This window comes from Tinamus guttatus, unplaced genomic scaffold (assembly GCF_059628265.1).
Source record: "Tinamus guttatus ecotype Peru unplaced genomic scaffold, ASM5962826v1 Tinamus_guttatus_pri_ptg000208l, whole genome shotgun sequence".
NCBI classification, from domain to species: Eukaryota; Metazoa; Chordata; class Aves; order Tinamiformes; family Tinamidae; genus Tinamus; species Tinamus guttatus.
In genome coordinates this window covers 8,352,082-8,376,938 of record NW_028288742.1, presented here as the reverse complement: position 1 = coordinate 8,376,938, position 24,857 = coordinate 8,352,082, and the positions used below count along the sequence as shown (strand labels likewise).

General features: G+C 47.5%; 1 protein-coding gene across 4 annotated transcripts in view; it reads right to left on the bottom strand.

Annotated features, from left to right (window-relative positions):
• Positions 1-20,164: 20,164 nt before the first annotated feature.
• DAAM2 (dishevelled associated activator of morphogenesis 2) overlaps positions 20,165-24,857 on the bottom strand; it is a 188,469-nt gene continuing 183,776 nt past the window's right edge. For all 4 annotated transcript variants that reach the window (XM_088524250.1, XM_088524251.1, XM_088524249.1 and 1 more), the window contains 2 exons: positions 23,211-23,381; positions 20,165-21,186 (listed from right to left, as the gene is read on the bottom strand). In XM_088524250.1, the coding sequence (XP_088380376.1) occupies positions 20,971-21,186; positions 23,211-23,381 (387 nt within the window). In that variant the 3' untranslated portion in view covers positions 20,165-20,970. The remainder of the gene's footprint in view (positions 21,187-23,210; positions 23,382-24,857) is intronic.

The window sequence follows — 24,857 nt, the reverse complement described above, 5'->3', positions numbered from 1 at the left end:
GCTGGGTAAACAGTGGAGCCACCTGCTAATCACATCTGTTTTCTAGAGAACACATTGCTCCTCTCTCCGTGTCTTCACTACGAGCTTGAGCAGAGACTCTGCTCTACTAGAGAGCTTTTTCCTCTTGCTGTGAAGTATTCAGAGCTGCTGCCATCGAGAGCTCTGGAAACAAAGCTACTGCTGAAAGCACAGTTATTTGACAACTATTTTTAAGTTGAGGACTAAGACTTCAGAACTGTCTTATCCCCTTACCCCTCCTGCATGTTGTATTTAGATGTTGACAGAAAATAAAACAGCTCAGGGACCTTACCGTACAGCAGAGATGATCATTTTGGAAGAGTCAGGGTCAACATCTCCTCCACTGTATTGTCACCTTTTCTCTTGGCCACAAGTTGGAGAATCGATAATCATGCATCTGTTTCAAAAGGAACAAAAAAAAGGGGGGGGAAGAGAACAAGGCAACTGCCCAGCCCTCTGCTTTGAGTGCTCTGTAAAGCGTGATATAGAACAGGAGGTTTATGGTGTTAGAAGAATTATTTTGCTGATCTGAAACATACCTCTTACCCTGTTAGAAGCCTATTCCAAGATCTTGCCCCTAGTGCTCAATACCTTGGCATAATGAGCATGCAGACACAGCGTCAGCCCTCCCAAGGTACACACTGCACAAAGCCCCCAAAGGGCTTTGGGTAATCCTACAGGCCACTTTCTTGTAAGCAGCCACATTTAAGGTGCCAGAAGCAATATTCCTGTGGTTTTTAACAACTTTGGTATTGACTACCCAGGATTAATTAATTGCTCAGCTTTCTTATTAAGAGTGATGGAGCCTGTGAAATACTAGTTTAAATTCTCCCACTAAACAGTGTTTTCAACTTTGCTTTATTTCCAGTGCTAATCTGAAACATCACAGTAGCAAATATTCCAAGGTGCTCCCTTTCAGTACGCACAAACAGTTGGAGACACTAACACCTCTAACAACTTTAAGCTTTTATTGAAAAAAAAAACACTAAACTTTGCGACTTTGTGTGTAGCCACTTCCCCTGGAATAAGCTGAGGTTTCTCTGAGCACCAGTAAAGCACATACCATCACTATCTCACATCCTGATCATCTAAAGTAAGCACAGTTCTATATTGAGGAGGTAATAGATTTTTTCTGTAAATATATTTACTTTTGTTTTACAACTTCTACACCCTAGTTACTACAACAGGTACTAGAAATGGCACTTTTTTCCGTTGCTGGTGAATTAATTAATTTGGCTCTTTCCTTATTGTTACTGTGGGATAAGGCATATGCAGCAACGCACAACTAACAGCCACTTCTGAGCCTACTCAGGGGCAGGAAAGGGAAAGGAGTCCAGTAAACTTGATGTGAGGAGAGGGAGAGAGCTGCTCAGCTTCATAGAGGTTTGTATATCTGTATTCAGTGTTACCGCCCTAATTCCAGTGATGTCACGTAAGCCAGAGAGGACTAGCGAGTTATCCCAGGCTCTGTGGCACCAAGCCTGGCAAACGGCTGCAGGGCCCCTCTCTGAGTCGTCCCTTTCCTCAGGGGCTGCCCAGCTTCTGCACCGCCTGAAGCGGAAGGCAGGGCCGTGCAGAGCACCCTGTCTAATGTTACCGCAGCTGCACAGCTGCCCTCTAGTTTATGCAGCGGGAGGAAGCCTGACCTGGCTTCTGCCTAAGGAAGGAGTCAGCAAAGCAGCACCTGGAGGAAAGACCAGGCCCTTGGGGTGTCCTATCACTGCCCTGGAATAAAACCACAGGACCCCCAGCTTGGCCTGTGCAGGAGAGGCAAGGAGCACCTGCCCAGCACCGTCACCCTTTGGCACGAGCACTCAGCCCCACGCACTGCGGCCACACATGGACCCTGCACCCGGCCTTCATCCGGGCACGAGGTAGTTCTGCAGATGAGGTCAAGTAGCAAAAAAAATGGTGCTTTGAGGCTTGGGGTTCGCCGAGAAGTTCATTGTCGTGCTGCAGAGCTCGTGCAGAGGCCAACAGCTCCCACGGGGCGCTGAGCACACACGCACGGGCGACGCACACATGAGACTCACTGCTTCCCTTCTGGGGCTGAGAGTGTCAATGCGGAAGCTTAGGGCAAAGGGATTTTGGTGCCATTTTAGGCTCATGTTACATTATCAAGTCTTGAAACTATGCACACTTGTAGAGAGTGAAGCAAACATAATTTAAGAGAATATGTTGCAAGAGCAATGAGTTGATAGCACTACATGTTTTGGTGTTGCTGGGTGGGCAATATTACATGTTGAAGAACTGGATATTTTGGGGGGCATGCTTTTGTCCACTGCACTTTTAAATAAATACTAATTGTAATTGCAGTAAACGTGTTTTGCATTATTCTGAATACCATTTTTATTCATTCAAATGAACATTTACATTTAAATCAATGTTTCACTGAAGCATATTCTACCATTTTAGTTTCTCACTAAACTAACATCTTCTGGATGTTCTTAAACTGAATAATCCATAGGTTTAGCATCATATTTTGACGTCTCGCCTCTTTAGCCTAGCTCCTCCCACACGTAACTGGCCACTGCTTTCTCCTGCCAAGGAACGTCACAAACCAGCGCCGGAGAGCCGGGTTCCTCTCACTCAGAATGAATGTGCAATTGAAGATTTTGAAGATGTAACCAAAAGAAATTGCCTGCAGCACTGCGCCTACCACCTCCTTCCCGTGAAGGATGCCACAAGGGCATGAGCGACAGCGCTAGCACTGCACAACTAGCATGTGGAGCATGGCAGCCCTCACAGTGCACGGCAATATTTCTTTTGCTTGCTGGAAACTCTTACGTGTCCTCTTAAGTAAGTCCCCGCTTGTGTTTTATTGTCTGTTCACTGCTAATCCAGCCTGTGCCTTTTGTGGCAGCTCTTCATGACCACATCCTGCAGCCAGATACCACTCCCTTAAGCTGCCCTAGAAAAAAAACTTGGATGCAGAATATTAGAGATGAAGCCAACAGGAGCTACTCACTAATGTTCTTAAGGATATTAAATCTGCATCAAAGAGACTAATGCTTTCAGAAAGTGCAGGAGGAAGGGAAATGAAAAATAGAGAGGAGACATGACTTGAAATATCTTAAAAATAGGCCTCTTTTTCAGAACAGAAATCACTCAAAAGGAGACGCTAAAGACAGCACCAGCAGAACGTCAGAAGGGGGAAAGAAATTTTTACCTTTTCTAAGCCACCGATGACCTGCAGTAATTCTACTTAAGTCACTGAGGTTACTCAGCTTTACGTGAGATGATAGATAGGACTAAACAGGATCTGGCCCTTCATCCCACCCTGTCCTTGGCCATTAGCTAGTTTGCAGCTCCTGCTGCCTCGCTCAGCCACATTTATGCAGGCATGTAACAGCTTAAAAATGGCTGTAACGTTGTGTGTTGCTTTGGCCAGGACCGAGGACTGCTAATTAGTTAAATGGAAACACAGTTTACTTCCCTCAGCTTACTGGAGCCTTGTTCCAAGAGAAGCTTAGCATTTCAGTGAACATAAAAACGGTTGTAGGAGCTGCTGCTTGCAGCGGGTTGCTGAGGGCTAAGCTCGCTTTTTCTTTCCCCACCCCGAGGCTTCATGTTAAAGCCTTGACTTAGGCCTCAGAGCAAGCGGATCTGAGGAGCACTGCAGAGCGGTGGCCATGGCCGAGCAGCCCCAGGCCGCTCCCTGGAGAGGCGCAGGGTGGAGCCGCTGAAGCTGCTTTCACAAGTCGGCCCAAGGGCCGAGCGCGTCCTGTCATAATAAGAGCGGGTTTCCTGTTGGCCACAGCCAGCTTACCCAGACACAGCTGAGAACAAACCCCGCTAGGCACTACCTGCTCTGGCCCTCTGTGCTCCCAGGCCATGGTTAGAGAGCTCTCTGCCAGGCATGTATTTTTGTACTCGTCCTATTTGCTACTTTGAGGAACGGAGCATTCCCAAAATAACAGTGGTGAAGCACAGCTAAGGTACAAATTCACACCCTGAGACACAGCCGAGCCTTGCGCTGAAAAGAGCTACGGGATAAGCTGGATATGGCTCAGCTTCCCTCCTGCACAACCTGCCGGCAGGAGGGACATGGCCAACGGGCACGTTGCCTGCGGCTCTCTGCGTGGCCTAGCACAGCATTGCTCTGTAGAGCTGCTACGAAGCTTTCTTTACTGCTTGAGCACTGCTCCCAGTGCAACTCCAAATCAGCAACAGTGTGAGATCTTTGCCTCAGCAAACCAGGTGGCAGAGAGCTAGAGAAGCAGGTACAGAGCAGTAGAGCTTGTCCTCCAATTCCAGGCAGCCTACTGAAACCCAGGAGCAACTCTCTGTACTGCTACTCCTGCAGAGATTTAGTCTTAAAAATAAACACAAGGCAAACACTCCCCTCAATACCCATGATACTTCCAGCTTTCAGCACAGCTGAAAGGACACAGGGCCAGCAAAAGCAAAGCGTCTGGTTCCAACGCCAAAAGGTGCATGGCAGCAATATGTACACAAGTGACAGGAGGTGGGGAGAGGAAGAGGAGGAGCCCGCAGGAACACCGGGCAGCTCTAAAGCTGCGTTAGCATTATCCTTGGAAAAAAAAAGATCCAGCATATGCCATCAGACATACCATGCTCCACTAATAGTGCCCTAGGCCCGTTACCAGCCAGTGCAAGCTGTGGCATGGCTCCATCAACATGAGCAGAGCTGTGCAACTTCGCCCTAGCAAAGCCCTGGCAGGCAGCAAGGGTTCCTGTGGGCTTGGGAGAGAGGGATTTCAGCTGCGCAGCTCTGGCCTTCCTCCTCTGCTGTTTTCTGGGTCCTTAAGGAACCCCCAGTTAATTAAAGGGGTCATTTCAGCACCCAGGTCTCCCCACATGTGGGGTTCCAGCTAAACTGCAGCTGCTGTCGCCTGGAGGTAGCGCGTGGGCCACGTCCTCCTGCCTCCCCCGCTGCCACCCGCCGGCTCCATGCGTCGCAGGGCTGCACTTCCCCACCCTGGGCCTGGCGCTGCATGGAAACATTTCAGCTCCGTGTGGCTCCTTTGGCTTCTGCAGATCCCGGAGCCATCCTCAGCCCAAATCCAAGAAATAAGTACAGCTGAGGGAAGGGAATAATTTCTGCTGCCCTTGAAGACAGGTCTCGCCTTTTGCAGCTGGCAGTTGGAAAGGCTCCGTTCTGCCAAGACTGAATCTTAATTGAGTTTGGTGGAAAAGAGAAGCCGCTGCCAGAGCCTCTGCAATCCCAGGCCTACAGAGAACATGGGCAGAGCTTGTCTGGCCCCTCAGGAACGAGCCTTCACTAGGGTTTAGCAGAAACAAAACCTCCAAGCCCTCAATACCAGCACGGGGGCAGGCCGGACAGTGGCTGAGGCAAAGGCGTGGAGCAACCAGGTCAGGCGCAGAGCGCCTGTGCTGAGGAGCAGGCAGTGCCCCGTCACAGGGAAGGTCCTTCCTGCCCTCCCAGCCCCCGGGGAAGAGGGGCCATCAGCAAGGCCAGGGGGCAGCCGACACCCCCAAGACCCTGCAAAGAAATCAGATAAGACAACCAGCCGTGGACAAACATGTAAAACGTGCCATGGCCTTTGTCCAGAAATGCTCTTGCTAAGGGCTGCAGGAAAGAGGACAAGACACCCTTGTCTTCTTGTGAGAGAAAGATCAGGACAAAACTTCATGCATCCTATGTGACATAAGGGTGCTATATGGCACTGATTTCAAGTCTGCTTTCTACAGAGGCTATTGACAGAGCTCACTCAAACCACTGTCATTAAGCACGGTCTAGCCACCTCTTGGGCTTTAAGGAAGCACCCAGAAGTGGTGCTGCCAGCTGCTAATGCACCCAAGATGAGTGTTCCTGACCTAATATCTGTACAAGCAGCATCCTGTCATCACAGCCACTGTATGGTCCTCATGGCAGCAGAAGTGTACAGTCTGCCAGCTGTGCTCAGTGAGCAGCCAGTAATCTGTGTAATTTGGATATTTTTGTTCTAACTTGCAGATTTTATGTTCTCCTCCGAAGACCTTACACCAGAGGAAGGCCCCCATGGTAAGACCACACATGGGAGCATCTGGCCCTGCAAATAAATAAACTGTTGTCCTCTGTCCTCAATGGCACAGCCAGAGCCCCAGGTCAGCTCCAACACAGCAGCTGGTATTGGGAGGAATCAAAGTTATCTTTCCTGCAGGTCAGATCTACATGGATGTACCCCTCGGACAACAAGAAAGGGGTCAAAAACTCTCTCGGAGACGACAGGAAAGGGGATAACACAGTCCAACTGCCTGGGCCTGGAAGCTGGAGGGCTGCAGTATCTACAGAGCCTGTGGTGCTTTAGCTGCAGGGACTGCAAGCCCAATGCAGCCCTGCCACAGCTCCAGCAATGGAGTATCGGCAGCTGACACCAGAGGCAGTCAGGAGTTCTGCATTTCAATTTAGGCTACTGTATCCTCAGCTTCTTACCCACCACCAGTCTCACTCAGTCCCAGACCCCACCAGATTGGGAGCTTTCGAGGAGCTTGCTTTGCTCATTCAGTGGAGCTAGTTACCAACAGGTTTTGCAGCAGATGCCACGCAGGCACCTCGGAGCTGCTGGGCTGAAGCAGTGAAGTGGGCTCTTGCCCTGGTAAGATGGATCTTAACAGGATTTTCCAGCCAGCAAACAAGCTTTGGAAGACACACCCAGGACATTCAGCCATAAGCAACACAACTGCGCGCACGAGGCGCTCAGCCAGCCAGACTGGGAGGGGGATTTAAACACAAGTCTCTTGCATTCATCCTTATAGCCTGCTATTTCCCTCAGGCCTCCCCGAAGATGCCTCAGAGTACATCCTTCTGGGATGTCCCAGATGCAGCAAAGGCATCAGCAGGAACTTTTAGCTGATGATGGGTAAAACCATGTCTTTTGCAGACCTATGCCAGAGAACTTTAGCTGAACTCCAGCAGCTGGAGGTGTTTTCATTTCCACTTCTCTCCAAGGCTGGTATTTCAAGGTGTTTTTATTTCTTTTTAATCAATGCACATGGCCCGATCGGGAGGGGGCTGAGGGGAGGCAGTGCAGCCACTGTATCTGTACAAAGTAGTTCCACATGCAAGTGCACCAGGGCTCGACTTGCTCAGTGCGTGTTTTGCAGTGCGGTTACGGGCCGTCATTCCACCTCGACAAAGCTGTTATTTATTTACTTAAAGACTTGCATTCCGTGGAAAAAGATGCCCCAAGATAGCACTGCATTTCTAAAATTAAACCCAGCTGGCTGGAGTGGGGAGCAAGCAAGCACGCCCGTGCTTCCGTCAGCAGCAGGAGTAGGGCTCCCAGCGTCTCTGCTCCCCCTGCCCACCCTCAAAAAATATTCACTCACCCTCAACAAATTCACAGGAGAGCCTGGAAAAAAAAGTCTTCCATGCCCTCAGCTTAAGGGCAGGAGAAAGGCAGCTCTCAGGGAGCCAGGCTTGGACCAGGTACCTTATCCAAAAGCAGAAATGTCATAGTTTTGTACAGTGTGGTATGAGACTTTAATATAATCTCTTCCTTCTGCAGCAGCCCATGGAAAGCCCTTGCCCCGCTGTGGATTACATCCCTACTAAACAACAGACACAGGCTTTAGTGTGGACAGGAAGAGTCCTACAACATAATTCATAGGGACAAAATACATTCCTTATTTTCATCTCCCACATAGATCTCCCAGGTCTAATCTATCCTAGATGGTGAGCAGCCAGCTCAGTCTAATCTATCCTAGATAGATTAGATGTCTAGCTGAGAGTTTCTTTCAGTTGTGTGTCACTAGTAGCAAAACTCATCCAGCACTCACTGTTGTAATCCAAGTTAAGAAACCTGTTTTCACAATAACCATTTATAGAAGGGAAGGGGAAAAAGCAAGTGCTTTTCCACAGTTGCATGGCACCAGCAAGAATTCCCCCCACATACACTTTTGACACCTGTTCTCCCCCAAAGCCTGTGCACAGAGGCCACATCGATATCAGCAAGTAACTCAGCTCAAAAAGGGAGTCTCAGCTAATCGGAGCAGCTGGTGCCGGAGCTGCTATTAGGGGGGCTTTACAGTGGCCTAGATTTAGCCTGATCCCTCAGACAAAATGTCTCCACACAGATGCGATCTGGAGCTTTCCAAAGGACCTGCCGCTAGTTGGGACCTCCATGTGCCCACGAGGTCTGGGAAAGCTTAAGAAATGGTCGTTCTGGCCAGACTGGTGTGTCCTGCTTGGTAACTCACCTAGGTTGTCATTTCCAGAGGCAGAAACTAATCAAACTGCTCTGCTGCTAAGCACTCAGTGGTGGAGACCTGGGGACATGTGTGCAGACCCTGGTTGGCACTTCACTTCTGATTTGTATTTTGTCACCAAAGGAACAAGGCTGCTCTTCACAGCCATGACTTTCACTCTCAGTTTCTCCTATCTATTAAATGGAGATCTCACTTTCCTGCTCACAAGGAGCCATGCTTGCTGCTACGCTGAGGAGAGCCCAGGTCCAACTATAATGACTGCAAAAAAGGCTCCCAGTGGTGGTAAAGCCCATGGCAAATCTGATGGGAAGCACTGACATGAGTAATAGGGTAAGAGCGTTGGCTGCTCTCTCGCGAGCAGTTCCCAGGAAAGAGTCTACCCCTCATCAGAGCTCAGCTATTTCTATGGTTATGTCCATTCACCCATAATTATACTGGTTCTGCTTGCACCGCACAAAGTTAGGACTACTGATCCTTGTCCAAACTCCTGCTGCCTTCCTGTTTGCTTTAGGGTGCCAGCATGGGTTAAAAATTAGAGAGCGAGACTGATTGAGCCCCTTCCTCCTCCTGTGATCTCACTTTGGGTTTGGGACGTGCTGGCCAGCATTCCCCTGGGAGAGGATTAATCAGGAACAGATAGGGAGCTGGCAGCCACCTCACAAGGACAAGATCTCAGCTATGGGACAAACTGCAGTTTGGAGTTGCTCCCTTTGACCTCAGTGTGAGTCCAAGACAGGACTGCTGACGCCTCCCAGCACAGACACTGCAGGAGTTGGCAAGAAGTCAGCACCCTCGAGGCCAGAGCTAGCTCTGGTCCCAACATTGCGTCGCCTCAGCTATGGAGCTGCTTCTGCACTGAAAGGCCACATATCTCCCTGGGCCCGGAGGCGGCTACATCGCTCGAGCTGGGGAAATGGCCTCCTTTCTGTTTAATAGCAGAAAAGGGGAAGATGCCACCATTGTGACCCTCCCCTTCCACAAAACAAGCATAGATTTCTCCACTGACTTGCCTGAGGACACACATGTAGCCTCCTCCATGCACAGGGTTGCCTCAGGAAACCCCGGCTCAGTTATAACGCTGCGATCCCATCAGAACCCCTTACTGCGAGCCCAAGGGTGGGCAGTCTCCAGGCTGATCCCTCCCTCTCCAGCAGGGCACAACCCATCGTTCCACACTGGCTGGTCTGAGAGCACTCATCTCGCCCAAAGGCCACCAGAAGGTGGGCTGAGAGGCAGGGCCGGGGCCATGTCGGCCCTGCTGATAGTCACCCTGATGTGCAGGCGCAAAGACAGGGATTAGAGCCCTCTTCGTCGTCTCCTGACTCTACTGACAACCTGATCTTCACGAGGAGAACTGAATAAAATCATCGTTACCACGATGCTAGAAGAAATAATAATAATTTTTTTTTTAAAAAAAAGTAGATACACATTTTGTTTGTTTCCTTGTGTAGGAATGACAAGTACAGAAGTTTTCATTCCTTTTTTTCTCCTCCTGCTTTCTCTGCCACTGGCAATGGACAGTCCTCGGATACCTTTAAATAAATTAGCTTTACAGGAACCACAAATTACAAAACAGTAGCAGAGCATGAGAATGATGGTATGAGCTGTGGGTTCAGCACACCACAAGGAAATATTAAGGTAGCGTCTCTTGGGGCACCCAAGCTACTTCCTATGACAACATTCCTTATGTTTCAGTGGAATTTATTCATTGTTTACTGGCTGATATTCTTCTGGCTAGTTGGGACTTAGTCCTTTCACAAGCATTGCTGGGAATTGCCTGAATGTTGTTTTGCCCACATTTAAAATGAGGTGGATGAGGAGTGTTTCCCTGCTTCTCACACTGAATTAATCTCAGCCTCTGGACCCCAGGGCTCCATGGCTGTCAGGACAGGAAAGATGCAGCAGCTCTCCTGAGGAGACCCTCTTGTCCCCTGTGAGCCCTCTTTGACCCTGTGGTGAGCATAAGCTGGGGAAACAGCTGGTGGGGAGAGAAGAGAGGAGGGGAGAACAAGTCAGGATCAGTATGAGGTGCATCCATCCTCGCCTGTGCTTTCGAGGGGAGTGGGAGCTCTCCTTCATCTCCCTCTCCTTTGCACTGTCAGCAAATACCTGAGCTAACTACAAGCGCAAGAGCTCGAGTGTCAGCGGCAGTAGGGCACAATGATGTCAGGAACACGATCTTCCAGGGATTCCTCTCTCCACCTCAAGGGAGGACAAGCTAGATAGGGTGACACGATCACACCGATACACTGTGCTATAACCCCAGCTTTGTAAGACAGAAATACCTTTGGATCAGGTACCACAGGTACCTCAGCAAGACTGGGGTTGCACTTACAGCCTAATCATTTCAGGATCCCTATTCTGATTTACATTAGCAGCAGTCGTTAGATGATGGCCTTGCTTGCTCTGGCTCAGTGGAAATTGTCCAAGACCAAGCAGGAAGAAGGGTTCACCTGGAGGGAAACGAGCACTTAATTGTGCTGCTGCCTAATACCAACCATTTAGCAAGAGAAGCAGGCCTACATGTGCTGGTTTTAGGTACTACTTGATGTGGTACCTTTAGGGAAAGTCTGGTACATGGGATATACAAATGATGGCACGTGCCAGCAGATGACTTGAGGCCAACTCATGTTTGGACAAGCACCTTTTAGCTCCCACTCCTGCAAAGTGCAGCAGCCCTGGTGCAACAAGGCTTGAGGTCAACACAGAAGGGGAGGCACTCAGCTCCCTCGGGCAGACTGGTGGCAGCTGCACCCCTTCCCTCACCCCCAGTGACCCCATGCAGTGGGAGACCCCCAGGAGCCCTCCCTTCGTGCGAGCAGTTTCCTTCGGCCATGCACTGAGAGGTCAGTGCAGGAGCCGTGTCCCTGCCTGCACCTCCCACTCCCACCCACGCACTGGAGGTCCCTGGCCAGCGTCCAGCTCTGCGGCAGGCAGGAGATGCAGCAAGCGAGCTGGAACTCCTCATTACGTTCATGTTGTGTTTCCTGCTTTGATCACGACTCTAAAGGGATTTTTTTTTTTCAGCCAGGAGGCTCCTCCTCATTAATTAAGCATAGGAAGGAAGAAAGGAGCTTGACTTTGGGAGACAAGGAGGAACATTTGTCTTAAAAAATGAAAGTTAACCCTTTTGAAGAATGCTAATTGTTTCCTTTTAAAGAAGCTTAAGAACAGCCTCTAACGGAGGCTGCTATTTGTGTTACTGGATTATTTTGAGGCTTAGATTGTGCTTTGATATAGTACACTTTTAATCAAGGCCATCTAGATTTCAAAACAAAACTAAAAAAGCAAAGCACTTTCTGGGACAAGTGAAAGAGAAAAAGCTTAGTGGGGAAAAAAAGTGCCTAAACTCAAATCTCCTTGTTAAACATTGGTTTCAAGATATGCAGCAGCAAGGTGACACCAGCTCTAGGAAGGCTGTCTCCCAAGCACATTTCTGGCTTCACAGACAGCATCGAGAACACCAGCGGCATAGGGTCAAAGATCCCTGTGGGTCTTCACCTAAGCATAACAGGTCCTATTACACAAACAAGCCAAAAAAGGCGGTAGATGTTTACACTTCTATTTAGGACAAAAACAAGCCCCTTCACAAATGGGTTTGAAATGCATTTAAAAGCTATTGCTGCAGCTCAGTTCATGCTTTGGGAAGCTGAGGAACCTCTACATGATAGAGAGGACTTCAACTCCTGGGCAATCACACCAACCTGGGGCTCCCACCAGACAAGTGCAGGGCCAGAGGTCCTCAGATCACCACAGTTATCCCACCCTTTGGCAAAGGGACTGGGCCTGGAAAAATGAAGAATGAGTTTCTGTCATTACATACTTTATCACCCTAGGTTCAAATAGTGGTAATGTCTCAGACCAGCAGTTCCCTTTCACAGGCTTGACCTGAAGCTCGGTGCTTGAAATCATGTGAAAACCAAGCAAAATTCTGCTAGTCTCCCTGACTCTTTAATCCAACTTGAAAATGCACTTTTTTTTCTTTTTTTTTTTTTCTTTAAGCAACAGTTGCGTATCTTGCAAAGAAGCAAACCAACATATGGAAACCAGGCACTCCAGACCAATATCCTACCCCGGATCACTACCTCATCAAGGCACAGGCTAACAGGGCACTTTTTGCTTTCTTGATACATCTGTCCATCACTTTCTTAAATGTTAAATCATTCTGCCAGGTTGGTACTCTTTCAAAACTCTCTTTCCCACCACCAAACACATAGCAAAATGACAGTTTACCAGGGTTAAGCGAGTCCACAAATACTGTCATCCTTTTCTCTCCTAATAAATCCACACCAAGAGCACAAAGGAGTCTACCTCCCGCATGAGAGTCTGACCATGACACAGATAAACAGTGACCACATCTCAGATTACAGCAGCAAGAATCTCATTAGGTGCTTAAATAGGAAGAACTGTATCTAGCACAACAAGCTTGAAAAACACATTTGGACTGTGGGGGAAGGGGAGCAAAAATCTTTAATTATTTTGTTTCCTAGCAGTAAAAGGCAGGTCCCAAAAGGCCATACAGCTTCTCCCTTCTGGAAAGTCCCATACTTGCCTTGGCAGAGACAAAGGCATCATAGGGAAGAAAGAGGGGGAAGGAAAGGGAAGACTACCAACCCCTGCCACCACCACCAGGCAGCTGATACCCCGCAGCAGCTTTGCTCAGACGGGCCAGGCAGTGCTTACCTCCCCACTGCAGGGTGTCACAAGCCCCTCGCACTGCAGCTCCAGCCCATTCATGGCATTACAAAAAAAGAAACAAATCTCCCCCCAGCAATTTAGGCAGGGCACTTTTCTGCTCCCTGGAAGCGCTCAGAACTCAGGTGCTGCTGGTCTCACTGTAAGGGAAGTAGGGCTCAACCTCCATGGATGAGACCCAGGGGCTGGAAGAAGAGGCAGGCAGCCCTGCTCATGGGTCCTGCCCCTGCCATGCGTGTCCCACATGGCTCTGGGGAACAGCCCTCCCTGTGAGGTGGACTGGGTTTGAAACAAACACAGTGTGATGGAGAAATGGGAGCCCCTTTGTGAGGAGCACAAAACTAGAGGCTTCTGCCACGCAGGGCACTCAGGTGGCTGCCCCAGGCGGTGAGGCAATTAGCTCTGACTGCTTCTGGCCACGACCTCCGCTCCCCCTCAGAGCCAGAGCTGTGGCTGGGCATCCCCAGGAGGCCAACCACTGCACAGACCCACACTACTGGCAGGGCTCCTGATCTGAGAAGCTGCTCAGGAGCTCATGGTGAAAACATCGCCCTGGGTGAGCTGAAGATAAAAGCATGGACCTGTGTTTTAAGCATGGACCTGTGTTTTGTCTGCAAGCTGTTTCTGTTTGCAGAGACAGGGAAAGCTGTGGGCAACCCCCACTGCACATGCTGCACCTAAGATGAAAAACGCTCTGCCTTTGAGCTCCAAGGACGGGCCTGACCTGACCTCTGGTCTATCCCATTTGAAAGCACATCTCAATGAGCAGCAGCCTGTCCTTCCTTCCTCCTGCCCTGCTGTCCTCTCTCCAGCATCCCCTCTACCCTGAAGGCTGCAGCCCTGACGTTGACTTTCTGAGCTCCTTTTCACCTGGCCTTATTTAACTTCTTCCTTTGAAGCAGGCCTTTTCTCCCCCTCCTCCTTCCAGTCACCCCCTTGCTGTCAGTACACACATGGTTCAGCAAATAGGCAAGCGTGTGGCGAGCTTCTTAAACCCCAAACTTCCTTCCTTGGCTTTCTGTTGTGCTAGTATGTCTCAGCGTGGATCATGAGCTCTCGGCTAGCAGGATGCTAGGGGTCGACCCACTGGAGAGCAGCTCTGCAGAGGAGGGCCTGGGCAACAAATTGACCAGGAGCCAGCAACGTGCCTTGTGGCCAAGCAGGCCAATGGTATCTTGGAGCGTATTAGGAAGTGCTACCAGCAGGTTGAGGGAGGTGATCCTCCCCCTCCGCTCAGCCCTGGTGAGGCCACATCTGCAGTACTGTGTCCAGTTCTGGGCTTCCCAGTACAAGAGGGACATGGAACTACTGGACAGAGTCCAGCATAGGGCCACAAAGATGATCAGGAGACTGGAGCATCTTTCCTTTGAGGAGAGGCTGAGAGAGCTGGGCTTGTTCAGCTAAAGAGAAGGCTGAGATTCTATGAATATGTAAAAATATCTTAAGCCAGGGTGTCAAGAAGAGGGGGGCAGACTTCAGTGGTGGCCACTGGTAGGACAAGAGGCAATGGGCACAAACTAAAGCACAGGAAGTTCTGCCTGAGTTTGAAGAAAAACTTCTTGACTGTGAGGGTGAGAGAGCACGGGAACAGGCTGCCCAGAGAGATCGTGGAGTCTCCTTCTCTGGAGACCTTCAAAACCTGCTGAAATGTGATCCTCTGCAACGTGCTGTAGGTTACCCTGCTTGTGCAAAGGGTTTGGACTAGACGATCTCCAAAGGTCCCTTCCAATCTTAATCATCCTGTGATTGTGTTTTTATTTATTTATTAAATGAAATTGCATGTCCCCTTTGCTGTTCATTGCTTTATTCTTTTTAAAAGATGAGCCTTGGATATGCTAACATGGTGGCTCCATGGCTAGTTCCCTGCCCTTGCAAAGGGGGTCGTGGTTGTGTTCACTTTGTTGCTTGCTCCCCCAGAACAACCTGTGAACTTTCTCACTAGACCTGTAGTGACTGTGTCATCTAAAGAGCTACATGCTCATAATCAAAGAGGAAGCCCCAGAGCCTAACATAAAAATGTACCCAGACACCAGCTCACTTTTCAGGCTTTCCAACAAAAAATTTCAGGCTTTTTCCAACAGAAAACTCAACTACGAAGAAATTTACTGAGGCGCAGTGGGGACAATATATCTTTAATTTTTTTTTGCCTTTTTTTTTTTTTAGTATTACAGTATGTTCTTATAAAAAGATATGGATAAAAAGGACACTACAGGATTTGTACATTTAATTCACTTATAGTCTTAAACTGACTAACAAATGAGGATACGCCAAGGCATTACAGCAGCACACAACCTCCCACTTTGGTAAGCAGCACTGTACTTTCTAGCTTGGCAGGCAGGAGCACGTCCTAAAGCGACCTGCGAGTTTCAAGCTGAGCAGGCTTGCAGGGAGGAGAATGGCTGGAGATGGAGGTGGTTTGAAGGAGAGACGCAAGCGTAGAGTCGCTCAGGTACCTGACATCCTCTGACAATTCTTAAAACTGCAAAGGTTTTTAAGGAGCCTTTTTAAAGGTAGATGTGAAGGAAGGTGAATGACTTGTTACGGAGGCTTTTCCAGATCAGTGGGATGAGAGCTCCTGCTGGTGGAGAACTCTTCACCATGCCCTTCAGGAGCCCTTGAGAGCATCTTATAAACGGCCAAAACTGTCAACAGGGGAGTTCTGATTCAGATGCTACCATGAACTGTGCTGGTGTAAACCCAGGGCAACCTGTACTGGCTACATGGTTATATATTCCACATTAACAGCAGTAACAGAGAAGACTGGTTTTAAAAGATCTTTTAAGTGTCCAGACTCTTTCTTGAAAAGCGATGCCATAACCACTTGCTAGACTAATGACATCCTTCTCAGCAGGTACAGTAAGCAAAATCTAGCCAACTTCAGGAGATTATTATCAAAACTACTAGTAGTAGCAAATAGCTTTAAATATATATATATATACACAGAGAGAGAGACATATATATATATATATATATAAAGTCTACATTTTCACTTGACCAAGTTGTGTTAATGATGGCCTCTTCAGTCTACCTTCCATTGACAACAGAAACTAAGGTGGCCAATGGGAGCTACCTGGATGACAGATGACCAGAAATCTCCCATGTCCAGGCCAGAAGCTGAGAAGCAATGGCCAAACACCTGGGGATTGCTACAGACTCTTATGAGTAGAAAGCCAGTTGGTAGAAAGACTTTGTTGATCCTCCTGTTAGCGGGTGGAAGCTGAATGAAAATTTAGTGTCCCTTTGGCATCATCATTGGTTAAAACTAACAAGCAGCAGCACCGAGCAAAACCTAAAGAACCTAAACTTTCAATAAGAAAACAGTCCAGCATATTCGGGTACAAAAGAGAAACTTGTGGAGCGGGAAAGAACGAAAGAGGGGAAGGAGAGGAAATCCTGATTTCTTGGGTTTGGAAATAGGAGGGAACAGTAGCTCTCAGAAGAGAAGACTGTCCCTGTTTGTCTCACCAAAATGTTGACTTTGTTGAGAAGTTACAGGGCATGGATCACATTTGTACATCTATCCAAGCTTCTTTGGTACCATGGCAAGAATCTGGGACGAAGGATGAAGCCTGAGTGAACAGCTGTGCAGTTGATCACTTTTCTGTCTTCCCATCATGATTCATGATGAGAAAATAAAACGGTGGGTTTTTTTTTTTTTTGAAAGCAAAAGTACTCCAAAATAACTGATCTCCTTAAGTTCACCATATGCTTTAGAACCTGCTTTCCCAGGCTCAATATGAGTAGGGGCAGAATGATAAGTAGAAAGGCAAAGGAAAGGTTTTCCTTCTTCCTTCACCACACCAGCACTGCTTACACCCAGCCCCTCACCTAGCTCAGTCTGCTGCAGAATAACCAAGCCAGACGTCTGGCTGGTGTAATGCCCTGGCACGGTCTCAATAGTCTTTGCTGTAATGCAGTGTATACATACAAACATAGCAAACTAAAATAAGGCAAAATAAATAGAGGTGTCAGATTTACAGGTTCCCTTCAGAGATTCCTAAAACCCTTTTTTAAGAACAAACAAACGAACAAAAAAAAAAACAAAAACATTTAACCCTCAACAAAAAAGAAAACAAAAACAACCAATCCAGAAACAAAACTGCATACATCATGTACATCATCAACTGTACAACTGATCTCCATTCCCCTCACAGAAACTCCTGACACAAGCTTCTCCTATGTTCAAAATATGAGCTTTCCTAAAAAAAAAAAAAAAAAGGACAGATTGAGCCAGTGAGGCTGGCTGTTGTGGAAACACCAGCCCTACAGCTTTCCGACAGGGCCCCTCACAATTCCTTTCCCTTCCTCGGACATTGTGACCACATTACAGAAATGCTTCTGAAGGACACCCAAATTGTCTCTCTGTTGGGAAGTTTCTCACCCCTGAATACTAGTCCTGCTTCTGCCTTTGTAGGGAACTGGTGCTCGGATTATGTGTGTGCTACAGGGCAGGGAGTGACCTTGATGCCCTGAAGCCCCTTCACCATGCAGCCATTCCAGAGAGTTGTGACAAACTGAGAAGAGTGACTCAGACCAAAGGGAGTAAGAGAGGGAGGGAGTGAAGCAAGCTCTTCAGTCTTTCCTGGGGTCTGCCTAATGCAGCCTTCTTAAGAAAACACAGAAATGCAGAGGTGAGGGAGGACTAGACCTCTGGGGACAATGCCTGAGGAGTGAAAAAAATACTTCCCCCTCTTGCTGTGAGGTGCTCTGTCATAAAGCTAGTGTTGCCTGTGTTTCTGTAGGAAGTGTAAAGCGAGTAAGTCCTGGATTATATAACTCTCTCCCACCTTTGCTCCTTATTCTCAGAGTGAGAGCAATTTTATTTGAAATGCTGGTCCTTGACACAGCTGTAAGGACAAACCAGACTTCTGTTTTTCTCTGGCTCTGAGAGCTTGATGGAGAGTGTTACTCAGTGTTTTGCCTCATGGCAACCTGCTGCACGTGCTGGGGCTCAGCCAGCACTAGAGGATGCTGAATACGACTTTCTCATCTGCATCAGCCTATGAAAAGAGAGCACCCAAGGGACTAGATGCAAAGACAAATGCAGCTTCAGCAAAGATCTGAAGCCAGGCCATAAAGCAGAGCCAACTTTTTCCTTTTCTTCTATATGATCTTTTTCTTATCTTCTTCTCTCACATGGAAGACATGTTAACAGGCCTTGTTACCACTTATGAGAAACCACTAGTCACCTGTGTTCAACCAAGCTTTTCCAAAGCCCCCTCAACGAATGTTTACCATGGAGTCAACAGCCGGTGGAGACTACTTAGCATGTGGAAAGAAGCTTTCAGTCACCGGCAAAGACCCTAAACAGCAGTCTAAGGCTCCATAGTGCTAAGAAAGTTGAGTTGCAGTGAACTGGGACATGACTCCAGGCTTTCTGTCAGCCCCTGTAATACAACGTATCCCACAGCTGATTTACAGGAGTTGCAAAATCTCTTACTCTTTGTGTCTGAGTCAGGGAGGTGGCAAAACTAAAGCAGCTTTCTTGGACTCTCTCAGCATGGCTGGTGTACCATGTACCACCATACGGGACCTCTAAACCAGCGCAGAACTGCGTACACAAACAGACAGATGTTTTACCACATCATATCCTCACCCTGCTTTTGCTACATTTGTGGCCTGGCAAAGTGACTTCAGTTTCAAAAAGCACAGCACAGACCTGGTTTGACCAGGTGGGGAGAATGCTGAATTTGTAGTGAAGGGTTTTGCCCTGAGCTGTTCCTTCTCTGGCAGCACTGCCACGCTGACAGCCTGCCTTATCAAACAAGTACCTGGGAAGCAAGCAGCTGTAAAATGGACAGTCACGAGTCACATCTTGCACCAGGGCCGACCTTGGCGCTGCACTTGAATTTCTGATCAAGTCCTAAAACCAGGGCAAAGACAGAGGGAAAATACTACAATGTTCTAATTCTTAAAAACATAGTCTTTGGAATTCAGAGATTATCCAAATCTAAACTCAACTGTATACCAATTTGGCACATATTACCACCTCTCATACAGCTTACATGGCATAGGTTATATGGCATGCTTTAAAACAAGACAAACAAAAAGGGCTGGGATATAGCACGTCTACTTCAGGGAGCAGCAAGGAGCTCGTTAATATAATTTACAAGAGACATTTCTAAAAATCCACTTTGTAATTTAAAATAACAATGCTTAAAAAGCGAGGGTGTTTTTTTCTTCTTAAATTTTCAAAAACCTTTATGAAATACAGTCTTTCTTCTAAAAGGTGCTTGTGTCCACTGCAGTGTGTATTGCTGTTAATTGCTAATCCCAGAAAGGGAATGGGATTATAAGGGAGGAGAATGCATCCAGCTCTTGTAAGATACCAGCTCTTTACGATGAGTATTATACAGGGGTGCAGCAGTCTGGAATGTCGTAAATAGGGAAATGCTGGGGAAGGAGACTCAAAATTCAATAAACCATGAAATATTAGAGTTTAACAATTATGACTTATTTTGCTTTTTCCCATAGTTTACAAAATTATTTTACTCTCAAAGTGTTCAGAAAACCACCACAGTTTGCTTCCCCGGTATCGGTAGCGTGTAATACTGATTAGGCAGTGTGCATGGAAGAGCAAGTTCTGTTCTGCATATTCAGTGCAGAACCTCAGGTTGAATGACGTTCGAAGAAATAACAAACCAAACGATTAAAGTGACAAATGGAGCTTTTTTTTTTTTTTTTTTCTCTTCCCTGGAATTCCCTGACATTTTGTGCTGTTGACTAACGATGCACAGTCTGCACATCTAGTGAAAGAGGTGAGTCCCATCTTCTTGTGGTTCCTTGCTTTTTGGGCTGTGCTTCATATGCGTAGTTTAAATATAAGTTTCTTTTTTTTCCCTCTGAGCTAACTCATCTCCAAAGCCTGCTCAGCTTATACAATTGTGTCTTCCTGAAAAACTCTCAGTTTTGCATATGTGATCTTCAGAGCAATCTCTTTAAAAACAGGAAAGGAGGTGTGGGCTCCAAGGCTCTCCTTTGACACCATTCATATCTTTTTGAGTTTCACGATGCTCCTGGGTTGGAGCAGGGTGTGTGCAGTGAAGCCTGTTAGATGGAAACTGCATCCCAACGACAACCGCAGCAAGCAACGGGTGAAGGAGAAGGTTCTTGCAACAAGCGACCTCATTTGATTTTCACTGCCTGTAACCTGTGAACTCCCAGTTTCCATTGGGTTGTAGTAAGAAATGTTGTACAAACAGGTAAGAAATGTTTGGCTGTTTCCCTCTCACCCTCAAGCAATGACAACAGGCTACACAGGCCTCTGTACCTAACCCCAAACAGGCAGTGACTTACTTTTCTAAACTGCAAGCCAGAGCTCCTTTCCTAGGAGACGTGTTTCTTCGCTGTGAGGCTCAATCATCAACAAATTCCAGAAAATGGCTTCTATAAACGCAGAATCCAAAAGACTTTTGCAAAGTATGTTATGTTGATTCTGATTCTTGAATTCCAATTTGTTCCCGATTTCTTCCTTCTGACTATCACTTACTTTGGGCAGTGTAGGCCACACAAAACTATTATAAAGCATAAGACCAAAAGCATTTTTCAGGTTCTAATTGATGGCTTGCTGTAAAATCCAGTTCTGGGAGGGAACTGGGAACACCAAGAACCACTTCTTGACATACCCCCTGAGGCCAGCATAGATTTTGAAGAAGCAACAGGTGTGTTTGCAGAGCTGCTCTGAAATTAATGTCTTGCTTTTTATCAGCAAGATGGAGAACATGGCTATTTTTCACTTTGGCACACAGAAAATTATCTTTCTCCGGCTGCAAGGCAGTCTACAAGGCCCAAGTACTTTCTGTCATCACCACAAGGCCTTTGATGACACAGAAAACTCCCAGAAGCAAGCCTGTTAGCTCTGAATGGCAAGCCACAAGCCTTGCTGGCTCCATAGAGGCACTTTTATAATGGTTCAAATTAGGAGCACAGAGGAGACATGAGAAGAAAGCTGATCATAGGCAGGCCAAAGAAATCCTTCGGAGCAGCTGTCAGCCAGGCGCCATTGCACACATTCATCTTGCTTGTTTTGCACTTTTTTTTTCATCATCTTCTTTTGGTTGATTATTTTTCTTCCTCTTCTAATCAATAATTTAGCTTTGTCACCACCCGCTCCCGGCTTGTCTCTAAGCCCTGGTTCCCCGAACGTTTGCGGTTGCGCTTGAGCTTGGATAAGTCTTTGTCAAAGACTTCACCTGACCTCAATGCTGATACCAGGTCATCGAACTCCCCGCTCTCCTCGGAGATACTTCCTGCTTGTGCTTTCTTTTGCCGCCTCTCTTTTTCCCTCTGCTCTTTTAGCTGTGGAGAAAGACACAGAACTTTAGAATTAGCTAAACAAGACACTAGAGGTACTCAAGGAACAGATAGGTGTATCAGTATGGTTTAGGAGAAAGGTGGTCAGGAGTTACCTGCAAGGCCATCACCTATGACAAGGGCACTTGAAGGCCCTGCTGGCTTTCCCTTTTCTGCACAGGCAAGCAGAGAGCAGGAGAAATGAGGAATGAGTAGTGCCTTGTGTTTGCCTCACAAAGCACTACATCCAAAGGATTATGCATACGATCTGTCTACACTGCAGTTATTTTGAACAAATTTTACAGCGGTCTAGTGCCAGCAAACTAACTGGGACAAAGTCATACTCTGCAAATGATGCTGGCTTAAGTGATTACCCAGCTTCTAGGGCCAGGCTTGCAACAGCCTTTGTGCAGCAGCAACCACTGTGTGAACAGTAGCTAACCTAGTGAGTTTGAAGATAGTTCGAATGCATCTGCACAAACCACAGTCACAACAACAGATACAACCAGATTTCCACTTAGGCCAGGAGTAGCTACATTTGGACAGGGCAAAAGGTCACAATGCAGCAAAAGAAAGAAAAGAAAGAGGAAAAAAAATCCAACAGCTGTAACAGAGACTGCAAGCTGAACAAAATGGAGAATGAAAAGTGTGTGAGAAATCAAAATATCAACAAACTCTGTCCACCAAACAGCTCATGTTTAGATGGAGGCAGCATCTTGCAATCTGAATGGGGGCAACATCTTGCAGTGATGAGAATAGGAAGGAAAGCTGCCTTGAATCCGGAAAAAGAAACTGGCTTTGAACGGAAAAAGCAATGAAACAGTCCAAATGCACTATTAGTGCCACACGGGCAGCAAGAAAGCAGCCTGGGAAGGGAGCAGCACCACTGATTTTACAAGTCACCAAACAGGTCCATCTGTCAGCGCGAGGCTCTTGCAGCACGAGGGAGCTCGGTTATCTCCCACACTGGTCAGCACCATGATTAGTTGAGATGTCAAGGCACAAATAAGGCTTTTGAAAGGCAGGTTGCTTATTCTGTGTCTTAGCTCCAAGCTGCAGGAAGACTCTTTCCATAAGCAAACTGTCTCAAAGCATCAGGCTTGCCAAATCATCTCAGTGATTTTATAGTGAGTTTCTGTGCTTTCTAGGCTAGCTGATATGAAACTTGAGCCTAAGTCCTGGCATTTTATCTCTTTCTCTAACAGCTCCAAGAACCCTGCTGTCATCATAGCGTTTTACCTGTCTCTCCTACTGAACAGCGCAGAACAGAGTGCTTTAGAAATAACCAATGTTTAAAGCAGCAGTTCTCTTAAGCGTAGCCTCGGGAAGCGGTGGCTGCTGGGGTTAAAGTGCTGGCAGAGTGGAAGGATGCAGAGGAATGTGGAGCTGTTCTCAGGCCTCGGGAAAGCCTGAGGTTGGAGCGGGAGGCCGGTTCACACGAATCCCTGGGGATACCCACATCAGTCTCCCAGCAGCAAAATCAATGATGCACACAAGCTCTCTCACCACGTCAAGGATAAAAGCAGACTCAGTAATCAAGGCATTAAGGCATTCCAGAGGGAGATATTGCTAGTGTAGGTTGAAGCAGGTGCCAGGGCATTCACTGTGTCACCATATGCTGTCAGATGACGACAGAGTCTGAGTGGAAGCTGACCAGCTGGCAGTACCGAGGGAAATCTGGCTCCAAGAGCTTGTGTGCAGAGCCTGCAGCCTGAAAGGAGGACAGTCTGGCCCTGGGCAGGGGTAGCACCATCCTGCAGAGTGACAATGCAGAAAACCCAAGGCCAGAGTTGGGTACCTAGAGCCAAAGGAGGTAATTTGGGAGCCAAACAGCATGTCCTTGAGGTCTGAGAAGGCAGCTAGCAGGAAAATATTATCATTTGTGAGTAGTAGGACCAAGTGAGGTGGCAGGGAGAAGAATATGAAACAAACAGGATGGGACATGAGCACTGGAACTGGGTCTCTCAATCTTTCTCTTGAGATGCACCAAGATGATGAAATGAAACTCCTTCCCATGCGGGGGTTCTCACCATGGCCTCCATGCGTGCCCTGCGCTCCTCCTCTTCTTTTTTCTTCCTCATATTCTCCAGGTCTTGCTTGGCCTCTGCAAATGACTGTAAGAAAGTATCGAAGATACCAAAAAATTCATCCGGCTGCATCTTGCCCTCGTTCTCTCCAAAATGCTTCAATGCCTTGGAGTACTGTTAGGGAGCAGAAAACATAACAGCAAGAATTAGGCAGGCAGTCTAGGAAGGCAGCAAGGAAAGCCTATGAGCAACCACACATATAATTTAAACCTCTCACTGCACTCATGAGATGAGTAAAAACTCCTTCCTGGCCTCTTGCTTAAGGCAAATGCCTCTCTCAATAATCTGCACTCCTGGGTACCCTTAGGGCAACACAGGGTTGGAAAACACTATTATCTACTGATGCCAGAAAAAGTACTTGTCCAGTGCCTGCAGATGACAGTGACTTCAGAGGACAATGCTGACCACACCAGCCGCAAACGTGGGACAGCAGGGGCGGGAAAAACAACACATCCAGTGAGCTAGCTGGCAGAAGAAAACTACTGAACAGGTAGTTTTAGCTCATCATTTCCCCTTCCGCCCCCTTCTTTGCTTTTCTCCTGAAATCCATTGCTAGAAGGATTGGAGTTAGAGAGCTTTGAAATAGCGTGACAGCCCATCCTCCTAGGAGCTTTTGCTATGTCATCCATCTCTCTGAAGTCCTCTGTTGCCTGGGAGGGAGAGGAAACTACGGACAGACATGGCATGAGAGAGGGGCAAGGAAAGCGGTCAGGGCTCCCGGGCAGACTTAAAAGAGAGTGAATACATCACAAATGGCTTTTATTTTAAAAGGCAAATGTTGAGGCTGCAGGATACATGTGGAGGCAGCCAACTGGCAGGACTTCAGTCACAGGGCAGTCCTGATCTGGATATGGTGAAATCACAGCAAACCCTGGCTGGTGAACATTAGTACTTGTACTCATACTCTCCTTTGCTCTCACACACTCACAAATATCCCTCTGTACTCACTGAAATGCCTCAAAGACGTGTGTATATAGTCTTTCAGCACTATATATGCACATACCCGTAACTCCTATATAACCGTATACATCCAGCAACCTGTCCAGCCTCCCTCACCTCTCACACCTGTCACAGCAGGCAGCACTGGCAATACACTCCTCATGGCATCGGTGCCCTGATGCAAAACTGCCCTAGCACACTCCCCCAGCACTTGCACGCACCGCCACTGGCAAGCAGAACATCCCTAAGAACATTCCTAAAACATCCCTAAAAAACCCCTAAAACAAAGCATTCACTAAAACAAACCAAGGCATGGACTGCCATGCAGTTGTGTGTATTCAGCTAACACAATTTACTGACTACCAGTACTAATGCAGCCCAGCTTTCCTTTCCTTGGGTGGGTGCTCTTGCAGAATGGAAATGATACTTAGAACAATTCAGCCTCAGCTTCCAAGGAGAAAATGAATTTGGAAGCAGGTCTTATAAACCCCTTTGGCCCAGTACCAGGTAAAGCATAAACAATGTCTCCCAATAAACTGCAGGGGGAAGAAATCTCCAAGGAAAGCAGCTTCCTTCTGGCACAGCCTGAGACATTCAGCATCTCCCCTCCTCTGCTTTCCTTGCCAGGCCCACAAAGCAGTTTGAAGCAAT